Here is a 16,741-nt window from a genome sequence, read left to right as displayed (position 1 = left end):
TTGTTCCAAACCTGGTTTTTGTTGCCAAAACGCCTATATACCTGGCTCCTGAGAGGCTCTCTTCCTGGCTTAGGTCCTTAGCAAGTCTGCCAAATAAAATGTAACACTCAACGTTTAGGTTGTGCATTTTCTTCAGTCAACAGCTATTTCCTGGCTACAGGCCTCAGTAAGGTCCCTGAATAAAACTTAACTTTAACGTGTTTTTTGTTAAATCAACATCAGATTTAAAAAAAAACAAAAAACCCCCCACAAAACCAAAGAGCAATACGTAGGAAGATTTTGCACTTATGCGGAATAACAGACTCACTTTTAAAAAATTAAAAATTGCATTTTTTAAAAAACCACGTGCTTGGTTGTTTAAAACAACAAAAACAAAAACAAAAACAAACCAGACCGCTCCTTCCCTAAACCTTTTTTGTTTGTCTTTTCTAAAGAAATGCTAACGAATTTCCTGGTATGGGCCTGGTGACTGGTAGCCCTGGGTCTTATCACAAGTCTTCACTCTAAATCAATGAGTTTCCTCGCCGCTGGATTCCCCGTGCCTGAGGCTCAGGGGCGAACTGGGGACCTAAAGCCTGGGCTCCAGGTCGGACGTTGGCCACCCACGTGGGGTGGCCCTCACAGGACGTATTCCTCTGAGAGTCCACGCCGGACCTACGCACGCGGGGAAGGCCCACGCGGTTCGGTGCATGCAGAACGATTTCACGTGTGACGGTGCACATGAGGGGTCCCACGCAGGCCGTATTCCAGCCCAGTCCCCACCCCGCGTGGGCGTTGCGCCCCCGGAGGAGGTGCTTGCAGCTCAGGTCCTAGCAGCTTACAAAAAAGATGTTTAAAATGGACTTTTCAAATAAAACTGTTTCCCTTTCTCACACGAGTCATTAATGGAGAAGTGACAATCCCTGTAAGGGACGTGGGTGCAAGGACGTGGGTCGGCCCGCGGGTGGGAGACTGAAGCGCGCCACTGTTAGCTGGGAGGGAGTGGAGTGTACACCGCTGCCAGGACCCAGGCGGAGTGTAGCGGCCTGTCAGGACCCGGGAGGCTGGAGTAGACCGCTGCCAGGACCCTGCGTGGTGGAGCACACCGCTGCCAGGACCCTGCGTGGTGGAGCACACCCCTGCCAGGACCATGCGCCGGGCGCCCAGCCATTCCAGTCGCCATTCTTGTCCTTCGTGCCTGCTCTCCACCCTTGTCCGCGCATCCCCGTCCTCGGCTCTCCGGCCGCGCTTTTCCTGCGTCCCGGTCCCCGGCATTCCCCCGTGTCTCCGGCCTCGCCAGCCCAGCCACCTGTGCTCCCCGGTCCGCGTCCCTGTCTGCGCCCTCCTCGAGGGCCCCGCCGCCGCCGCCCTGGCGCTTCCCGCGGGCCCAGCCGAGGCCGCCTGCGCCCTGTGCCAGCGCGCGCCCCGCGAGCCGGTGCGCGCCGACTGCGGCCATCGCTTCTGCCGGGCGTGCGTGGTGCGATTCTGGGCGGAGGAGGACGGGCCCTTCCCGTGTCCCGAGTGCGCCGACGACTGCTGGCAGCGCGCTGTGGAGCCCGGCCGCCCGCCGCTCAGCCGCCGCCTGCTGGCGCTCGAGGAGGCTGCCGCGGCGCCCGCGCGCGACGGCCCGGCCTCTGAGGCGGCGCTGCAGCTGCTGTGCCGAGCCGACGGGGGCCCGCTGTGCGCCGCTTGCCGCATGGCCGCGGGGCCCGAGCCGCCCGAGTGGGAGCCCCGCTGGAGGAAGGCGCTGCGCGGCAAGGTGCGCGCGGGCGGCGTCCCATGCGCTGCCATTCCCCGGAGGGTGCCCTGACCCCCTTCCCATCCCCAGACTGCGCCCTGTTCCCCCTCCGTATTATCCGGTTGGCGCCCTGGTCCCCAATCTCCATCTTTTGGACGGTGCTCTGACCGCCGCCCCCACCCCCCACCATACCCCAGTTGTTGCCCTGTCCCTTTTGCTTTCTCTGTACGGTGTCCAGTACCCTTTCTCCCATCCCTGGACGGTGCCTTGTTCCCCCATTCCCTATCCCCAGAGGTTGCTCCCTCTCCACTCCCCTACCTTCGGAAGGTATCCAATCCCCCTTTCCCCATCCCTGGACAATGCCCTTTCTCCCCATCGTGCCCCTGCCGCCTTCTCAGTGTTGTACTGCCCTGCCCCACCCCCCATGGGCAGACAGTCCTGCTGTGGGCCCCGCCCCCATGCCTTGCCCCTTTTGTGTTACTGCCCTGCCCCTGGCATGACGTCACGCTATGGTAGCCCTGCCCCAACGAGCAAAGTCCCCTCATAGGGGTCGGGACCTGAGGCTATCGGCCCCTCTGGGGTCCTGTGCACCCCGCTCCCATTCCGTCTTCTCCCGAGTCCCTTAACCTACTTTGTTCTGGAACCTTTTCCACTGTGCTTTCAGCCGTTACATGTGGCACTTGATTCTGGGTCGGAACCCGCCATCGGAGAGTCTGGTCACAGCTGGTGTCTCGGGATGTGTGTGGGGGGCTCAATTTTATTTCTTAGAGAATAAAGACAGCCAGGCCCCGGGAGTGGAAACAGTGTGGTCCCTGCCCACCAGAGGGGAGAGAGTAGCACGTTTGAGGGTACATGTGTCAGGGGTTGGGTCCTGGGGTCTCCTGGGTAAACAGTGGAGTGTAGCATCCAGGGGCTTGCTTGGGGCTAGAGCATGTGGCCAGGGGACTGGAGTTGGTCTCTCCTGGTGAAGGACCCCACCTATCCAGTCAGTGCATGGAGCTGGGCAGGCCCTGGGTGTGGCCATCCTCACCCCAAAGAGACCACCCTCCATCCCTGCGCTGGGGAGAGTAACACTAAGGACCCCAATGGATGGTCTTGTGTACAGTTACCCTGTTGGATTCTTAGCACAAATATTTCTCTCAGACTGGAGAGAGCATAGTGGGTCACTAAGACCCCCCTCTCTGGCGCCTGCAGGGTTTTGAGGTGTCTGGTGGGCCAAGACCATGAACTGAGGCCTCTGGACCGTCGGACAGGGGATTCTGGTGGTGCAATGTCCCTCTGGACTGGGCTTAGGTGGGCCCCAGACCTTCAGAAGTGGCCACACACCCCATAACGAGCATCTCTTTCCAGGAGAACAAGGGGTCTGTGGAGATCATGAGGAAAGATCTGAACGATGCTCGGGACCTGCATGGCCAGGCTGAGTCCGCCGCTGCTGTGTGGAAGGCAAGTGGGGTGGGGTTGGAGTCCATGTGAACAAGGAAACGTGGCTGTGTACCCTGACCCTGTTTGGCAGGGCCTTGGACCACAGCTGAGCACTGTACAGTCAGACGGTCAGGGGACTCTCCTCCCCTGAGGTGGTCGGTGGTGGGGCGGGGGGTCTCGGGGTAGCCCGAGGACACAGATATCCCTCCCTGCCACCCACCCATCCTGTAGGGACATGTGATGGACCGGAGGAAGAAGGCCCTGACGGACTACAAGAAGCTTCGGGCCTTCTTTGCCGACGAGGAGGGGCGCTTCCTGCAGGAAGCAGAGAAAGAGGAAGGGTCCCTGGACGACGAGGATGAGGACCCAGCGGAGAGGTTCAGGTCCCTGCTGCAGGCTGTGTCGGAGCTGGAGAGGAGGCACCGCAACCTGGGCCTCAGTATGCTGCTCCAGGTGGGCACCCTGTCCTGGTGGCCAGGGGAGTGCAGAGGGGGCACAGATTCAAGAATTAGCAAGGTGGTAGCTTACCAAGAGAGAAGCCTTAAGACCGCTGCCTGGCTTCTATTTGGGGCTGAATTTCAGGAATGAGTAATCCAGGAGACTCTCCACCTTCCATGTGGGAAGGAACATATGCAGAGAGGGAGGACTTGCATCCCAATATTGAAGCACTGGGCCCCTGCCCTGTCCTGGGGCTCTACAGGTAGGAGCTGGCTGTGAGGTCAGGAGAGGCAGGGATCCTGGCGAGGATGGTGGTTGCCATGCCCTCATCCTGAATGTCCTCCTTTACACTGTGCCCTTAGGCTTTGCCTAAACCTGGAGATTCTGGGCTCTTTGCAACCCTGAGTCTGAGCCAGGAGCCAGGAGCCAGCAGCCTCTGTCTTCCCTCCTCTGAGCTGAGAGGTGTCATTTCACTTCTGGCAATACTGGTTAATCAGCTCCAAGTGGGTGGTGATTGTGGGTGAGGAGACGTGTGGGTCTGGTGGGGCTGGGTTCTCCAGTCACCTGGCTTCCAGGATAGAACCTAACTCACTCCTTCCCTCTCTTCCCATGCAGTGATGTGCTGCTTGCCCAGGCACCGGGCAGAGGAAGCTCGTTCCATCCCTGGCCTGAAGCAGCTCCTCCATCCGCCTCCTTCTGGACCCCCCTGTCATCCTTCAAGACACCCCAACCCTGAGTGTCTTCTCCTAGGTGTAGATGTGGGCTGCGAACTCTAAGTACCCACCTTGAGTTGCTGAAGACAGTGCTCCTCAGAAGAGTGTTTGTGTTCCCTTTTCCTCTAGGTGTTCATGTTTCTAGGCTATAAACATTTCACTGTAGAGATCTGTATTGGGGGTAAGTTAACCTAAGTGTATCCCAACTCCATAAAGTTCTTTGCGCTGCCCCAAGTCTCGTCAGATTTGCCGGGGTCTCCATGAGCTGTGGTCGTCATCTCCAGGAGGCCTGGGCTGTCCAGACCTGACACCTGCCCCATTTAAATGCAGCCTGTAACGGGGCTGCTCCACCGGACATGCACACCCAGGCCCACAGACCCCCACCCATGCATTGGGCATAGCAGTTAAGGTTGAATTTGGGGTGAGTGTCAAGGGAAAGGAATGTTCAGGGTGCCTGGGTGAGGAGGGTGGGCAGATCAGACCTGTCACCTCTGCTTGCGGTCTTCCAACAGCGTATGTTGCACAAACCTACACCTACAGCTTGAGGTCTATCCACCGAAACATGAGAACCTTGAGGTCCTCATGGAGTCTGTGTGTCAGGGGCAGTGCAGACTTGCTGGCCATATCCTCCAGGCTCTGTCCCTGCTCTGCCTCCGAGGGTGTCTACTCAGCCGGCTCTCATTTCTCTTCTCCATCTTCCATCCCTTGGATGCCAGTGGTTTCCCAGGAACCTGCCTTAGCATCACCCTCTATCTGCCCTGTCCGCCTGCCTGTCCCTCACTGACCCAGGAGTTTTTCCTGGGGCGGGAGGAGCAATCTCAGGCTCAGGCCATCCCCAGGCCTCACCTTGGTGTTTCATTTCCCTGTACCTCTGGCTTCCCTTCATATTTCCTCTGCTGGACGAATTTAGCAAAACCTCTTAGTAGTAGTGTCATTGTGTAGATTCCTCCAAAAGACAAAACTGCAGCGCAAAGTGACAAGGTCAAGGGGTCCAAGAATTGACACAGACAGGCGTTAAGGATGGTGGTTGGGGCTGTGAGTTGTTCCCCAAAGTGCAGCTTTATGATCGATGGCCTGTTTCTGGACGAAGCCTTTCAGACTTGGGAGTCACTGGGCTTTGGTGCTGCTGGCCTCTTGTGTTTCTGTGAGCTTGGGGGCGGCCCGCCTGGCTGGTAGCCGGCGCTTACAGAGCCCACTAAAGAGGGCTCGCTTCAACCAGTTTGCTTGGCATCCCTCCTCCCATCTGTCTTCTCTCCATGCCCTGGCTGGTCTCTGAGGAGGCACTGTGTCTGCACTGCCCCATGTTGGGGGTCTGTGGGTTGGACTTCTCCCTGATGAGCCCTCCACCTCCTGCTTCTGCCGAGTGAAACTGGGGAGCTGCCCCAGTTTCCCACAGCTGGAGATCCAGCTACCCGCTTTCCTCCTCTGCAGAGATCTGGGAGGCCTGTCCATTCTGCTCTCAGTTGGCTGCCTGGAGACGGATGTGCTAGACAGGGCTGGGGTGCAGGCCAGAAAGGTGGTACCCCCCTGGGTGCCCAGTGCTGGGGAGAGATGGGAGGTTCTGATACCAGCATGGAGTTGCTTGCTTTCTGACGGTATGTGGATAGAATTCTCAGCGCATGAGCTGTCTCTCCCTTTCTCTCACATACTCTCTACATAAGAATGACAGGCAGAGGGTGGGAAAAGCTGCCTGGTTGTATATGGGAGAGTGATGGGTTCATCCTCTTGGCAAGCTGTAGGACCTTGGCCGAGTAACGCTAATAAATAATCCTGACTCCTCAGATAAGGGGTGCCTCTGGCCCCCTCCCTGATTCCAGTTTGAGATGCAGTGGGGACACAGGAGGGAGCTGCCGGCCTGTGTCCAGCAGGCCAGGAATGTCTCCGGCATGGATGGCCTTTGATTCCAGTAAGATTTGGCTTCTCGCTTAGCAGCTCCTCTGAATGTCCAGTGGTGAAAGTTCTGTGTTGCCTGCTGGGCTGTACAACCGATCCCTGCCATTTCCTCACTGAAGTCAGCACCCACCCTCTGCTCCCTGCTGACTGGTCACAGTGGCCTCTCTATTGTGGGCCCTTGTTCTCTGTGGAGTAATGTTCCTCTTCCAGACACCAATGTATCCCATGGCCCCAGGCACACAGGTACTTCTATCAGGGAGGGCTCAGAGGTCACTTCCAGTAGTTGACTAGACAGTACACTGTGTGCTACCATGTGACGTGGCAATTCCAGCCCTGGGTTGGCGAGCCAAAGGGATGCCAGCATAGTTCCATGAGGTAATGTGCACGGGACGGCTACTGAATCTTGTTTGCAGCATCAAGAAGCTGGAGGTGACCCAGGTCCCTGTTACTGAGGTAGCAGAAAGGTGGATGTGGGGGATACCAGCATGGGGAGCAGTGCAGTAGAACTGTTTCTGCCAACATGACATGGGCACAGGGATGCCCCAACCTGATTTTCATGTCCAAGAGGTGCGGAGAACTCCAGGGAAGCTGCTCTGCTGACTACGTCCTTGATGCAGATGTAGCTTTTTCCCAGGGTATGACCTGCTGGGGAGGGTGGGGCAGACCTCACGGCTATGGCCAGTCCTGAGGCTGAGCTCTGTGCAGACCTATGGATTGATGCCCATTCCCTTGCCGTTGTTGGTAGGATGTCCCCCTAGCGCTGCCCTGCCATGGGGGAGGGGGGGTTCAAGGAACACAAGAACTACACCCACAGCGGTTTGATGAGAATGCTGCCATTGCTTTTCTGCCACCAAGCTGACAGGCTGAGGACTGTCTGGTGTTGGGAATGGTTTTCTCAGGTGAGATGGTTGGGCTTATAAAAATGCCTCCTGTACTCAACCAAGTGTCCCATGGCCAGAGTCAGCACAGACAGGCGGAGCAGTAGAAGATGTCTGCAGCGCCCAGACCAACGTGGTTCGTACCGAAACTGCAAGGAGCTCCTGCAAATTGTGAAGAGCCAAAAGTGACTGGAGTAAAAGAACACGGCAGAGGTGTGGACAAGCAAGTGCGTAAGAGGAACCAGAGGGCTCAGAAACCCGGGAGGAGATGCTCAAACTCCTTAGTTTTTGGAGCAATCACATGTCCATAAAAGTAATGACTCACACTGTTGGGCTGATGGAGATGGGAAAGCTGCCACCATTTGTCCCGTGCACTGCTGCTGGGTTCTGCTGCCAGGTGTCATCAGATTTAGGGCATGTTGACCCTGGACCCAGTGACCCACTCACAGGTGTTCCTTAGTCCTCTCCAGGCCCACAGGGGGATGCACACTCAGGCGTCCTCGGCACCGTTGTCTTGGGGGTGGGGAAGACGAGCGCCAGTGCCCCTCAACGGGGGAGGTGGAAGGTCAAACAGGGGATGGAGGCTATAGAGTATGCTGAAGCCCAGAGATACAGAGGAGCTTGGCACATAGAGACATAGTGGAGCTTAGGGCACAGAGCTGTGGCACCATGCTGCAAACAAAGTGAAGTATAAAACAGCACTGTTTACCTAAACTTAATGTGTGCACATAGAACACTTCATGGAAGAATGCTTCAAAGTGATAAATGGAACCCATTAGGGTAGTTTCCTACTGGAGTGGGAAATCCTATTGGAGTGGGGAATAGCAACAAACAAAAGGTAAAGAACCAAGGTGACACACAGCACTGTGGGGTGGAAAATGGGAAGGGGAGATTCTTTGGTCATCCGGAGACCACCCTAACTCAGGACTTGACGTTAGGGAAGGAAGTTAGATTCCAGGGTACTTCAAGTCACTTTGGGGTTTCTATAGTAGCTAGCTAGTTCTGTAACTAGCTCCCTATCAAATCTGGGTGTCTGGGTGTGTGTGAAAGGAGCCTTAGAAGTTTGGGAACATTAAGGTGGTATGCATGCTGGAAAAAGTTGGAGGCCCCTATATATGAAAAGAATACTTTTCTTATTTTAATGTGCAAGCACGCTGGTTCGATCTTACAGACTCAGTGGGTGTCTGGCCATCCACCTCATTCAAATTTCAGGGGACCTTCCTCCAGATTCTCATTCTGAGACTTCCGGAGGCTGTGCCCTCCCACCTTGGAGTGTCTTCATTTCTTTTTACTTGTTTATCGAGCTCCAGTGATGGCAGCTTCGAAGCCCTCTGCCCTGGACCTCTGTGCTTCATTCTCCCTCGGGTGTGGGAGGAGTGGAGTCAACTGTTCTCACATCGTGTTCAAAAATGGCCTCAGTGCACACCTAGTGTTTTCTCAAGGGAAGGCTGGTGCCTGGGAGGGGATGAAATGCCACAAACTAGGTAACAGCTGAACTTACTCAGAAAGTGAGGTTCCCACAGGTATCATGCTGGGCAGAGGGAAGCATTCTGTGGGTGCCCCAGAGGCCACCCGACTCCTGTTCAAGTCAGGTGGTACAAAGTTGAGGTGCTTCATTTCCTAACTGAATCTTAGTCAATTTGGAGATGGATAATTTAAATGAGACAAAAATCCTTAAGGCTTTTTTTTTTTTTTTTGAAAGATAACCTGTTGGACTCTAGGGGTTTATTAAACCTTCGTTCCTGAAGAAGGGTGTGCTAATGAGCCACTTCTACTAGACAAACAAGTCTTCAAGTATTTGTACAACTATTTAGAAATGAAAAAATGTGCATTAAGCATTGTCATCAATACAACAAATGATCGAGTAAGTCAATCAGTCAGAATTAAACTTTCACAGGCCACGGTAACAATTAAGGAAGAAAGGAGTCTGCGGGAAAGGCAGCCACAAGAGGTTGCTCGGGTTGTTTTGTGAAAAACAAAAAAGTAGGCAGATTTGAAAAGAAGTCAACAGAAAACCGAACACATTGGTCATAGATACAAAGACTCCTCACGTCCCCTATTTGTCAGTACAAGACTCTCCTTTTGTAAAATTTCTCAATCCCACATCTTGGATCAACCACTGATTTCGTTCAGTGACCGAGAATGGTGTCTCTTCCTCCGCACGAGCAACCTCTCCTGGTTGCTTTTGCCACAGACTCCTTTCTTCGTTAATTGTAAAGATTTCATCCTCACGCTTAGGCTGCCGGACACCACTCGTCTGCCTCTGGAGAGCTAGCACGTCTGCGGGGGCTTCCCCGGTACCTTGACCCGGGGCTAGGCTGAGCTCAGGGGTGACCGCGCCTCTGCGGAGATCTGGCCATCCACGCGTTCCGCCACCTCCCGGGGTCTGGCGCCCACCAGTAAGGCGACATTCTTGGGCAAGGCCAGCCTGTCGTGGGTTCGGTGTCTCTGCGGCTCCTGGAAGGCCACTCTCGGCCGCAGCCCGGCGGGGCATCTCGCGCTCCCCCTGTCCCGTAGGGGCCACCAGCATCGGAGGAAACCGGAGAGTGAATGGGGATCTGAGGAGTGTGGCCTAGCCAAAACGCCCATTCCCCTGCCTTCCAGCCGGCAGAGGCAACCGGGCAGCCCTCGGCCCCCGTAGACAGGACAGTCAGCAGGGAAGCGCGTACGCGAGAGCACAAAGCACAACACTGCGTTCTGCGCCCAGACTCCCGGGCCGCATGCAAATGAAGCGACTTTTCAGGGCTCGTCTGATTGGACAAGCCACAGGGCTGGTAGCGGAGGAGCCAGTGGGGCTACGAAGCTGCAGAGCGCCTTTATCCTATTGGTGGTCGCAGCATGCGGCAGCGTGCTCCCCGAGTATAAAAGCTACCGGCCGGCGCTTCACTCAGAGAAGTCTGGTTGTCAAAGCAGGGAGGTGCGCGCCACCTGCTGTTGGCCATCCGCAGCGGCCAGGAGCTCAACAAGCTGCTAGGCCACGAGCCCATCGAGCAGGATGGTGTCCTGCCCAGTATCTAGGCCGTCCTGCTGCAACACCAAAGGCTCTTTTCAGAGGCACTCACGTAGCCAGGAGAAGAGCTATGATATATCATTTCCTCTTTCCTCTGCCCTTATCCTTTCTTGCCTCTGTGCAACTGAAGTCTGAGAGTCAAGGTTAGTGCACGAGCTGGCAATGGCCCTGGCCCTTAAGTAGGAAAGGTGCCTATCACCGTTGGCCACAGCAGGCACCTTGGACCTGGGCCATGGAAGCACGTTTTGTGCCTTAGTCCTCTGCGAGAATGCTGTGTGGGGTCGGAGGCACACATGGATATGTTGTATCAGGGGTATGGAACAGGTTTCCCGGGGGCCCCGTCTGAGGGATACCTTCTGTGGCCCAGAGCCCTCTGGTCTGCAGCAGGCACCGAGTACCTGGGCAGAAGTCATCTCTGGGAAAGAGCTTGGCTCAGTGTGGGCTCCACCCTCCTACTGCTTCACACAGACCTTTACCGCCAGTGCTTCTTTTAATGACCCCATCTAGGACATAAAACTTTCTGTTAGCTTGTGATGGGGTTCAGGACACACTACAGCTGAACATGGCACCTTGGCATATTGAATATCTTAAGCTGAGGAGTTTGAGAAAATGGCAGAAGAAGGAAGGTCACTCTGACCTCCCCCCACCTCACCCTTCTCCCATAGACCATAAATCCACACTTGAGATGTGCCCTCCCAATACCCAGAGGAAAGGAGCATCCTTATCTCCAAAGACAAAGGGACTCTGACGAGAATCTGAACAAACAGGCCTTGCTAAGTTTCCTGCAGTTCACTACACTTACCTCATCTTCCTTACCTGTCATATTTACCCACAGCTATCTACTCTTCATCAAACTCAGCATAAAATATTCAGGTCTAAGGAAAACCTTTCCCTCCTCTTCCTTACCTGTCATATTTACCCACAGCTATCTACTCTTCATCAAACTCAGCATAAAATATTCAGGTCTAAGGAAAACCTTTCCCTCCTCTTTCACTCACTTGCCTTCTTTTCCCCATTACGTTGTAAATTATACAACAAAGAACCCTAACTAGGTAGAGCTGGTTCTTCAAAGTGGCCATGGCCTGAAGGAAGTATGGCACAAATGACCCCAGAGGTGAGACCTAATCCAGTCTCCTGGAGTCTTGGCCCAGTACTGCCTGTGGAGTCCATGTGCCCCGTTGGGACAAGGGAGGCAAATCAAGGGGAGAGAAAGGTAAGGCCAGAAAATGTGTGAGCTAACAAGATGGTCTTTTGTGCAGAAGGGCCACAGTTGTTTCTACTAGGATGCAGAAACTGCCGTCCAGGCAACCTTCCTCTGTTCTGCTGATTTCCAGTCCCTGGTCACACAAGTGTCTGAGCTCTTCCAGAATCTTCCCCTCACTTGGGATGTGTGTTGGCTGATTCTGAATTTCGACAGAGCCTGAGAAGTTTGTAGGTGCCTGTTTGCTAGTGTGGGGAATTAGCTAAGAAAGAGAGATGGTGGGGCAGCTTTCCTGAGTCCCTGGACAGCTCCTCACTGGAATCAGATGATGCTTCTTTTACCCCCTCCTTCCAGGCCCAGGCGTGGGGACTGCTCTCCCATTGCTAGTGTCTGGGGACCTCAGTGTCCCTTGTCCAGTCCCTTATCCATCTAAAGATTAGGAACATGCACTTCCATTACAGCCTCTTCACCTACACCATTGGGATGAAGTGCTTCTTGTTGGAATCCTGTCTGATTCATCAGGAAACTCTCTTTGAATGTGTATAATTTAGGAAACTTTTAGGTATATTAAAATAGTGTGGGTGTAATTTTTTTTCTCCTTTTATTTATAATTTATTTTTCAAAATGTATGGCTCACTTTAGTTTTACCTGTTAGTAAAAGAGTTTTGTAGCTGTATTGTGCTTTTGTGTGTGTATGTGTGTGCATGTGTCTGTCATCAGGGGAAATTTTTTATTTTGACTGCATAAAATTTAGAAAATTTTAAAGAACACGGTGTTAAACAAAACAATAAAGTATACAAAATACTTATGGCTGCTTTAATTTACAATTTCTTCATATAGTTACATAACTATAGTGCCTTGTATCTGCATTGTCCTTGTGTGTGTGTGTGTCATTAAGGGAAATCTTTATTTTGACTGGAAAAAAATTTAGAAATAGTTAAACAGCAAATATTATTTAAACAAAATAACAAAATATAAAAATACAAGAAAAAACGTATGATAGCAAAATGTCAACTGCCCTAAATTAATCTATGAATGTAAGGGTTAAACCAATAAAAACATTATAAAGTTTGAATGCTGTTGTTGTTTGCACTTCTTTTTTTGCCTTGTTTTTTAAAAACCTATCAAATTTTATTTAGGAATTCCCTGGTGGTCAAGTGGTTAGGACTCTGTGCTTCCACTGCTGGGGGCCCGATTTCCATCCCTGGTTGGGGAACTAAGATCTCACAAGCTGTGTGGCGTGGCCAAAAAATAATTTTATTCAGGTAAATTTATATATACATTTATAGTAACAGCTATTAGCATACAAATTGGTTTTTATTATTTAAACATCTCTACCATGTCAAATTTCACTGATGATTGTAGTAAATAGCAATTCTTTATTAAAATTTAATAAAGACCTATGTATTTCTAGAGGGTCTCATGACCTGGAACTAGGTACTCATATGAATTATATTAAACAATTTTTTTATTTTAAAAATACTATCTTACAATTATAGTACTATATCAAACTTCAGTAAGAACTTTTGCAGCATCAATTAAATAATAGAAGGTAAACTAACGAGAGGAATCAAAATGACTTTAGGGAAGAAAGCACAGGCAGGTGTTCTGCTGTAGTTGAGGGTGTCCAGGGCCTGGCTGCTGTGAAGTTGAGCCAAACCTGCAGGTGGCCCTGGGTCCCAGAGTGCTCTCAGCATGACCCTTCTCTCTCCTGGGGACCCAGGGGACCCCCTGTTCCTTCTGGGCCTCTGTGGGCTGTAGGTGGAGCAGGAGGAGCATAAGGCCCACTTGGGAACTTGGACTTGAATTTAGCCAGCGTTTCCCTGGCTGATCATTCTCTTTCCTCAGCTTGTGGAGCTTTCTCTCCATCAACAGAACTACCATCCTGCTTTCCTGAACTCTTTTCTCATACAAGAGTTTCTTCTTTTGATAGGAGGAAGTGGTTCTCTCAAATTCTGCGCTCACGTCTTTAGTCAACTTCTTGTAGAGTTGCTGATCTGACATGTGGAGTTCAGGCTCCTGCACACTTTAGGAAGTTTCTTCTCAGTTTCTACAGAGTGTGCTCCCTCCTCATTTGACTTTCTCTCAATTTGTGTGACATCTTCTTCTTGTAATTCAGGCTGATTTTGAAGCTTCAGCTGGAGCTTCTGAATCTCACTTTCAAGCTGTGAATTTTCAAGCTGCAAAGTTGCTCTCTCAGTTTGGAGACTTGTTACTTGTCTTATAAGCTCTTCAATCCCTTGGTTTTCTTCCAACAATTCTCTGGATAGTTCTTTATCTCTTTTGGGCCTACCTAAAGGGCCATGTGTGTTACTGTCATCAATGATACCTTTCTGATTGACTTCTGATGGAGGAACAGGGCAAACACCATTTTTTTGCTCTCTTTCCCTCTACTTCTGAGTTTCCATCATCTGGGTGACCTCTAATAAGGTTAAGAAAACGGATCATCTTCAGCATGGTCTGGCCAGTGTTTTTAATTGGCTCACTTGATCTCTAACAGCTTGTTGCATCCATATATTTGAGAGCTCCAGTCTTCTTTTCTCCTCTGTCGTTTCCTGCATTCTCTGCTTCCATCTTGTAATTTGTTGAGCCATTCTGGACTTTCCTGAAGATCAGTGTTATTGTTACAATTGTATGTTATTTTCTTCCCAGGTTGTTCTCCATTACCATGTGATGCTTGGCACCATTATAGTAAAGAATTTGCTTGCAATGGAAATGGATGTTAGTAGTGTATGAGGGTTAGAAACTACAGGGTTTCAAGAGATAATAGTGTTGCTTGTTGCTTGAAGGTCCTGGACGAACCTCCCCTTCTGCCCTTAGGTTTTCTCACAGGTAAAATAGGACTATTACAGGTACTCGTACAATGGATAACAAGGCCTTGAGCCTTGTAATATTCTACTATGGGCTTTATACCTTGAAGGGCTTCTTTACTATAGGCTATTGATTAATTCAATTTGAGAGATCTATTTGAATCTTGATGAGAGGTGTGCTGTGAATTTTGCCAATATCAGTTGAAGATTTTGGAACAAATGATCAGTGTTTCCAGAATCAATCCTAGTACACTCAGAGATGGAGCAAATAAAAGATGTCAAAGGGAAATTTAATTCACCTGGTTGGCTGCTTTTATGATCTACTGTCAAATTCTAGAATTATTTCCCCCTTTTGTAAGAAAGAAGTTTTGGCATATTTCTCTAAAGGCTCAGCCTAATAAATGTGTAGAAGCAGAGGAACTAATGAAAAAATGGTGTATTATCTCTTAAAGGGCCTAAACAAGTGGGTAGGTTCATAGACAGGAACATTTTGAGGTTCATTAGAGACTTCCACTATTTGAACTGTTCAGTACTCTGAGGCAGGGGCTGCGTCATTTTTCTTAAATGTTGTTTTACTGTATTTATTGAGACACAGTTATGAGCAAAGTAAAATCATGAAGATTATTTTTTTAAACCAGCCATAAAATCTGTAGAGACACATAGTAGCTTAGTGTTTGCCTGGAGTTGGAGTGGAAACAGGGATTGGCTGCACTGGGCAGGAGTTTCTTTCTGGGGGCGGTGGAAATATTCTAAAATTGCATTGTGGTGTCAATTAGGACTGGGAAGAGATTGATCCCCAATCTGGACAAATGTTTCTCTGATTAAGGGGGAAGATTGGGAAGAGCCTCTGTAGTTCCTCAGAGCCTCAGGATTGAGAATTAGGAGGACGTTGGGAAGGCTAGTTAAAGGCCTGAAGGTACCTGAAGCACTTAAATTTGTAACAGTCTCTTTTCCAGTGTCCTGGATCTTTGGAATGATAGCAGAAACTAGGAGGATTTTGGTTTCATTTAGTGGTCTTCATTTGCCAGAGTTGAAGATTAAGAATTTTAGTGTCTTTATTATAGGTAACTCATCTAGAGTGTGAGAGGGCTTGTTTGCCAGATTAACTAAATCTGGAGTAGACATCATTTCCCATTCCATTCTAATCCTTTTTACCAGAAGGGAAAGATTCCTGTTCAGCCCATTAATAAACAGTTAAAACCTACCGAGAAGGAATCAACATCTGAAGGAAAACCAGAATTTTCTTTAAAAATAATCTGAAGTTGATCATAATAGTCATGAATAGATTTGTCAGATTTTTGTGTGGAACCTTGAATTTTGTTTCAATCAACAGGTTTTGGAAAAGCCTTAGGAATTGCTTCATGAAATTCCTCCAGCCTGATTATATAGTAAGTTAGGATGCTGGTCTCCCAGTTGCAATCCTGGAGATCTTTCAGGATTTTCCCAATTAGTGGTTTTTAACCGATACTGGGCCTGGCCTTCACCAATAAGCATGGGAATTAGCCGATATAAGTCAGAGAAACCAGGCTGATAAGTTTGAAAGACTATATTAAATTCCACAGCAAATCTACAAGAATATTTGGCTACTTTGGGAAAATCTTTGACTATGCCTCACAGTTCAGCTTTAGTCCAGAGTATATAAGAAATTAAGAATTTAGACTCTGGATGCTCAGAAGGCTTAATTTTAATAAGATAGGTTCTGATAGCTTAAAGGAAAGGAGGTGGGGAAAGTTTCAGGGAAAAAGGGAAGTTCAGTGAAATAATTAGTATGAGGGAACTGAGGGTATAGAGGAGGTGCAAGTGGTATAGAAGGGAAGGAGGAAGGAGGGACCTGTCAGAGGCAGGGCCTGACCATGAGAAGCCAATGGAAGAAAAAGATAGCACCAGAGGTGGAGCCTAAGACAGAGAAGCTGGGGGAAAAGGAACATGAGGCTTTGGAAGCCATTTTATTTTTCTTTAATCATTTGTTTACCTCAGTTAATTTTAAAATCTTATTTTGCAGAGAGACAATTTTAGGCTCCTGATAATATTTGGAAGCCTCAAAACACCAGTCGAAATAAGCATTCAATTCAGTTTGGGAAGTTTTAGAGCTTTTGTTGTCCAATTCAGTTTTTAACAAAGGAAATTTGGGGATTTCAAAAGTTCCCCATATTGGCCATTGATGCTCTAAATTGCCTTTGGTTAGGTCGGTCCATTTAGTTAGAGTTGTGCATGAGGAAGGACTGCAGTTTTTAAGCATAAAATCAGCCCTCCCTTGTAGGAAGAGCATCCACAAAATATTTTGATTGATAACTGGATGTCATTTGTAAGAGATTTTTCTCTAGAGTAAAATAATAAATTTTAAACACCCTACACAGCTCAAGAAGCTTCAGCAATTCAAATAGCTTAAACACCCTGTAGGCCAATTCCAGACAATTCTAAGGGAACTACCTAGTCCTGAGTATTCAGACCCCAAAGCTGCTCAGCACAGCTCTAGTGGAACAGCCTAATTCCAAAGGAGTCAGGTCGAATGCTTAATAGCACAGTTCCACTAGGAACAGACCCTGTTCCAAAAGGAATCCAGCCAAAGGCTAGTGCAGTTCCAATTAGAACAGAGTGATTTCAAAAAAGTCAGGCTGAAATGACAAACAAGTACTCACAGACAGAACAAGACCTTAAC

At 50.0% G+C, this 16,741-nt stretch overlaps 1 protein-coding gene across 1 annotated transcript; it reads left to right on the top strand.

Annotated features, from left to right (window-relative positions):
* The first annotated feature begins 943 nt into the window (after positions 1 to 943).
* On the top strand, positions 944 to 4,524 carry RNF187 (ring finger protein 187). Its single transcript, XM_082381123.1, has 4 exons — positions 944 to 1,738; positions 3,068 to 3,160; positions 3,371 to 3,592; positions 4,193 to 4,524. Exons 1-4 carry the CDS (start codon positions 1,130 to 1,132, stop codon positions 4,193 to 4,195), a joined length of 927 nt encoding a protein of 308 aa, XP_082237249.1. The 5' UTR covers positions 944 to 1,129; the 3' UTR covers positions 4,196 to 4,524.
* The last annotated feature ends 12,217 nt before the right edge of the window (positions 4,525 to 16,741 follow it).

Source organism: Balaenoptera borealis (genome assembly GCF_965194805.1).
Source record: "Balaenoptera borealis genome assembly, chromosome: 2".
Taxonomy (NCBI): domain Eukaryota; kingdom Metazoa; phylum Chordata; class Mammalia; order Artiodactyla; family Balaenopteridae; genus Balaenoptera; species Balaenoptera borealis.
This window is presented reverse-complemented; position numbering and strand designations above follow the sequence as displayed.

Coding starts and splice junctions, on each gene's coding strand:
- RNF187 (XM_082381123.1), top strand. CDS start 1,130: ATGCGCCGGGCGCCCAGCCATTCCAGTCGCCATTCTTGTCCTTCGTGC. Junction 1,739..3,067: donor GGAAGGCGCTGCGCGGCAAG/GTGCGCGCGGGC, acceptor ATCTCTTTCCAG/GAGAACAAGGGGTCTGTGGA. Junction 3,161..3,370: donor CCGCCGCTGCTGTGTGGAAG/GCAAGTGGGGTG, acceptor CCCATCCTGTAG/GGACATGTGATGGACCGGAG.